Source organism: Nematolebias whitei, chromosome 14 (genome assembly GCF_014905685.2).
Source record: "Nematolebias whitei isolate Nwh7 chromosome 14, NemWhi1, whole genome shotgun sequence".
NCBI lineage: Eukaryota > Metazoa > Chordata > Actinopteri > Cyprinodontiformes > Rivulidae > Nematolebias > Nematolebias whitei.
In genome coordinates this window covers 18,861,391-18,867,390 of record NC_056511.1, presented here as the reverse complement: position 1 = coordinate 18,867,390, position 6,000 = coordinate 18,861,391, and the positions used below count along the sequence as shown (strand labels likewise).

The following is a 6,000-nucleotide window of genomic DNA, read 5'->3' as shown; positions in this document are numbered from 1 at the left end:
TTGAAGCTCTCGACCTTGACCTCTCTAAGTGGCTTTAAGAATCTGTTGGACTCCTGGCAGGGTCCAATGCTGACATGTTCCTGTTTTTAGTTTTATACATTTGTCTTGGAATCTAGCTGTTTTTTTGGTTTTGTTACCTTTTTCCTTTTAGCCATCCTATTTGTTAAAAAAAAAACAAAAAAAAAAAAAACTGTAGTATGAGTTTTTATAACTGCTTATTGTTGTTGCTGTTGTCCATTGTTGTCATCTTTCTTTGTTGAAATCAGGTCTCTCTTGTAAATGAGTCCTCGAGGCTCAATGGGATTTACCTGTATAAATAAAGGTTGATTGATTGATTGATTTTAAGGGGCTTTTACAAATATAGAGTGCGATTAAATGTATCCAAAAAGTTTTAAATGATCCAAATGGGAAAGAAAAAAAAAAGTTATGGCTACTTTCAGATTTTACACGAAACATTAAAATATGTAGAAGTAAAAAGTTTCCTGCAATATTATTTTCTACTTTTATCACTGTAAAGTACAAAAGTGGTCCGAGGTCGATGCTCTCTTCCAGTGAACTTTTAGTAATTTGGTTTAAGCAAAAACAAGAAAATGAAAACGCAGCATTAGTTGAAAGAATGCATGTTGCCCATCACATTGGAGGCAAATGTTTTAAACTAAAATCATTTATCATCTATTAGCTCAGAGTATGCGGTGGGGATGACTCTCTGCTACTACCGCATCACATTTTAGCTCAATATTTGTAAAATTGACTGAATCATAGCCATCTTGAATCAGGTTGACTAAAAGCTAATCCGCTGTCGATGCATTTCCAAAAAGTACTTAAGAGTTTTGTTACAATCCATTCAGTGGTTCATGGCATATTTTGCTAACAGACCGAAAAACGAACGCACACACTCACATGATAAACAGCAAAAATAGGCTGTGCTGATAATCTGAAGCCATTTTACTACTTTCTCATGACTTTCTGGGCAAATATTTTAAAACTATTGGGAGAAAATATTACTTTTGAGACACTGAAGCTACTAATTAAATAAACAATAAAACTTTATGGTAAAAATAAAACAACTAAAAAAAATACCACTCTTTTGATTTTTATAATTACAGGTACAGTATAACAAGCCTTTTGACAAATGCTCTATGCAATTTTTTGATAATAATATATAATCACATATGCAATCTTATTCCAAACGTCCAAAGCAAACAAAGACCCCTGATTATCATAAGTAGGCACAAATATGGCGAGTATATAATTTTATGATCACAAGCAGTGATTAAAGGACACAAAAGACACACACAAAAAAAACAACATTATTTTTTGCCTAAATACATCATATCTAAAAATAACTAAATAACTACCATTCTTCTCAATATTCAGCAAGAAATAATTTTGGTTTTCACTGTTCTAAGGAATTTTCTATAATCTTTATGATTAAAATGTGACCAGGAAGTGATTGTGACTAAATTTGTGAATTCAAGCAATTTATTCATCAAAAATGTTAAAATCCCAGTTACATGTTGTGAAATTAAATAATCACTTAGTTCCTCCTGAATCCAAACGGAATCACACTTCAAAAAGTTTGTTGCTCATTTTGATAAATGTAAAGGGACATTTATTATTAGGTTATTAGCACGATAACTGACAGACATATTAACAGAGGTAACAGAATGCTATTAGCCTCATGAAACAACAAGGCTAAGTTGAAAGTAAAGTTTAGATCCGTTAAAGTAGCACACACCGAGACGAAGGCATTGTCTCATCAACCCTCCAGACGACATGTTCTTTTCCGCTTCGATCTCACTGAAGTTGAGGGAGCTGGCAAACACTAGCACGTCTACCATGGCCATGAGACGGGACAAAAACGTGACTGCTGTCTCTGATGACATGCCCTGCGTCGCCTCAATGTTCTCCAACTCCGTCTGGGAAGAGAGAAGCAAGGGACACACCCCCTCGATAGTTATTCTGTGACAAACACAATGATGTAAACACAGTATGGATGCTGTGTGTGTGGGCTGAGGAGAGACAATGAAGTAAAGTGATATACGTAGTCCCCCGATACTTCGCGGTTCGACTTTCGCGGACTCGCTCTTTCGGGGTTTTTCAATGGAAGATTGTACACAACACACGATTGTCAACTTTAATATTACTCACGTGATTGGGACGGTACAGGAGTTAACAGAAAAATAAAAACTTCAGACAGGCGCCGCCATTTTGTAGTTTTCTTTCAATAAGCCTGCACTGCAAGGCCAGTCAATATAACTACACTATCCAGAAGCCAACAGTGCTTCCGGACGATTATTTCTGCTGAAATGGAGGGAAAGTTCTGCAACGCAACGTTAGAAGTAACATATAACTATGACCCAAAAAAGTTCAATCTGGTCCTCTGGACATTCAAAAAAAACAACAACAAAAAAAACAAAGCAAAAAAATCTAGAAACGTTTCATCTCTCATCCAAGAGACTTCCTCAGTCTGAGGTGCTGTTTTCAGCTCAGTCTCTTAAATAGCACCGTCTCAGAGTGGATCAACCAGTTTGCTGCTGACAACCAAAACCAGCTGATCACATGCTCAAGAAGGACCATCAGCCTAACAATGGATCATTAGCACACTGATGGCTGTTTACTACTCACAGAGGGCTGAGTGATACTAGCAATCACAGCATTGTAAGAGGGGGACAGTTAAACCTGGAGGCCTCCACCCCTGTTTAATGATAGACGATTTCTTTTCACAAAGATGGCCTCCTTTACTCCTCTCTCAAACCTTTGTTCCTCTCTGTCCAGGATGTGAACATCTTCATCCTTGAAAGAGTGACTGCTGGCCTGGAGATGAGTGTAGACCGCAGAGTCCTGGCCTGATGATGTTGATCTTCTGTGCTGGGCCATCCTTTTGGCCAGTGGCTGTTTAGTTTCCCCGATGTAAGACTGATCACAGCCCTCCTGACACTGAACAGCATACACAACATTACTCTGTTTGTGCCGGGGGACTGGATCTTTGGGATGAACCAGTCTTTGCCGTAATGTATTTTGGGGTTTAAAAGTCACTGGGACGTTATGTTTAGAAAATAAACGTCTCAGTTTCTCTGATACCCCCTCAACATATGGAATGACCACTGGTCTGGGTCTGGTTTAGCATGTGATCAGCTGGTTTTGGTTGTCAGCAGCAAACTGGTTGATCCACTCTGAGAAGGTGCTATTTAAGAGACTGAGCTGAAAACAGCATCTCAGACTGAGGAAATCTCTTGGATGAGAGACGAAACGTTTCTAGATTTTTTTGCTTTGTTTTGTTTTTTGGTTTTTTTGAATGTCCAGAGGACCAGATTGAACTTTTTTGGATTTTTCTACCTGGATTATTGAGCATGCATCAGGATATATAACTATGAAGCTCACAGAACTGGCAGGAAAGTTGCTAATAATCCTCACAAGCTCATGTATCCACGTGCACATCAACGGGCGGTTGGTGGACTTTGTCGCTGCAGGGTAGATCTGCTGAACCGGAACCAAGCCTGACCGGAACCAAGCTGCTGGTTTACAGAGCTTGTCAATATAAAATTTTACATTACTGTACAGTACATATACAGTACGTATGTTGCTAAAATTCAAATTCAAGTTCAAGTACTATAGGCTTATTGTCGTTCTCACTACATGCGGTACATGAGTTGGGACGAAATTATGTACACAGGGTCCCAGTCACACCCAGGGATTAATGTGTAAATCGATCAATGCCGGAACGCAAATAGCGGGTGGGCTGGATGTTGGGGGCGGTGCTGGAGTACGTGCATGCTCACAAGAGAAGAACCTGACAAGTTGTTTAATGACATAAAATATATTTTGTTAGCAAAGAATAGAGTACTAAATTTATTAAACATTACATCTGTATTTACAAAAAAAATAACATCAAAATTGTGCTTTGACAAACTAAAAAACTAAATTTTGTCAAAGCGAAAGAGGAAGAGAGGGGCAGGTACCACTCTTGCTTTGAGCTTATACTCTTAGTCACATGCGTGCTGTGGGTGAAATGCATCCAGAGCATCATAAAAACAGCAGCAGAGGTGTCGGGAGTTATTTATTTATCGTCTCAGCAGCAGAGCAGAGAGACACGGTTCAAGCACGGCTCCCCAAACAACAAGGCAGTCATGTTTGTTCATAACTTTATTATTAGTAAGCCTGAGAGTTGCCGGATTCAAGTAAACAGTTGCCGAAATGCACCCTGACAAAATAAGAGAGTTCCCGGATCTTGTTCCGGCAGGATCTGGCTAAAATTAAATACTGGCTACACCCAACAATAGCAAAAATATAAAGTATAAAAAGAAACAGTATATAAGGGTCTAAGATATACACTAAACAAGCGCCAAACGATACGCTAAACGATCTAAGATGGACAAGTTAACAAGCTAACAAGTTCCGTTCGGCTATAATTCACATGCTTAAAGTGAGCAGAGTCAGGCTCGGAGTCAATTTCAAAACTAACAAAAACTGGGTTTTCACCGAGAGCCCGTGAAGCTGCAGTCCAGCTGACCGCGGCCATTTTGGCATTTTAAAAATGTACGTAGTTTTAAGAGTTTAGAACATTGCAAAAGTGTGGGAAAGGTTTATAAAGCCTTAAAATATATAAAAATACTAACATAAATGTAGTGTCTGGAACGTAACACCCGCGATGATCGAGGGACTACTGTAGTCCTTTAATTTTAAAACATTCCTCTTTGATAAAAGCCCAGTACATTTTTTCCACCAACAAACAAGAAGAGCAACCTTCAGTGTCATGCTGGGAGCATATTCAAATGATGAAATCTGACTGAATGAGGTGCTCTGTACAACATGGACGTGTAACACAGGTAATGGTCACAATGAAACGGTGACAGGAGTGGTGAGGCCTAAAAGCAGTACTCAAGTACACACTTAAAGCTCGTCATGATACTGCGTTATGCGACATTTAAACAAAGCTTTACTCAGTTGCAAAATACACTGAATCCTGCATTAAACAATCGTGTGACACTGCAAGGATTTGTTGTTTCGCTGCTTTAGTGAGCAAGATGTTCAGGGCTGTGGAGAGCCAAATCGAGGAAGTGACCACAGACAGTTGGGGAATAACAAACACACAGAGTGAGCAATAAAAACGCTGGTGCTCTTAGTTCTTCTGATGATAATGAGAGTCTCAAGTTCTGTACGCACCTCTCCCCCTGCACCTCCTCCCCCAGGAACAGGGGTCACCTCCTCTCCTTTAGAACCCCTCTGGGGTCCGGCTCGTCCTGCCTTCTTTAGTGTCGATACAAACGAGACATTCTTAGCAGATGAAAGCCCCGAGGAATTTGTTTTTAGAAAACTTTTTTGCTCTTTTTTTTAAATTTCCAAAAATAAATAATCCCTTCACTGTCTTTTTCTCATTAAAGATAAAGTTTTGTCCATTTTACACCCTTAAAGTCTCTTTAAAAAAAAATAATATTTCAACAACGTTGAGCCTCAAATAATAAACAAAAAACAGTACAAGCTTTAGCAGCAAAGTAGCAGAACAAAATCAAACACTATGGATGTCAGGCGAGGGTTATCATTAGTTACAAATGGGAACAAAAGTCAAAACAAAGCGTTAAGGAGAAAAGAGAGAAAGAAACCGCAACTTACAGTGTTGGCACTACTCTTTGAGCTCTGCACATGCAAAACAGACACAAACAGAGACAAAGAAAGACGAGAAAATACACAAAATACAGGTAACACAGAGAGGAAAACAAAAGAGTCAAATGAAGATGTGATCAAACAGTTAGCAATTGTCAAATTAAACTGTTAATTTAAATGATAAACAAGCAAAACGCTGGGTTAGGTCGATAGTTAAATTTATGGAGGAATTAATGAAAATAAATCTAGATGTTTAATTAGTTCACATATATTTACATTCATTGCCAAAGTAAACAAATATACAGTATATAAACAACAATGAGAGTTGTGACATCATGGAGACCATTTTTCCTGCGTTGTATGAATGAGCTGCAGTTCCCCCTCCAACCACAGGGG

At 38.7% G+C, this 6,000-nt stretch overlaps 1 protein-coding gene across 1 annotated transcript in view; it reads right to left on the bottom strand.

Moving 5' to 3' along the window:
* The window catches only part of LOC119420879 (neurobeachin), a 167,688-nt gene that overhangs the window by 55,640 nt on the left and 106,048 nt on the right, over positions 1-6,000 (bottom strand). Inside the window, exons 26-27 of the mRNA XM_037688300.1 lie at positions 5,614-5,637; positions 1,735-1,919 (exon numbers count right to left, since the gene is read on the bottom strand). Coding sequence (XP_037544228.1) covers positions 1,735-1,919; positions 5,614-5,637 — 209 coding nt within the window. The remainder of the gene's footprint in view (positions 1-1,734; positions 1,920-5,613; positions 5,638-6,000) is intronic.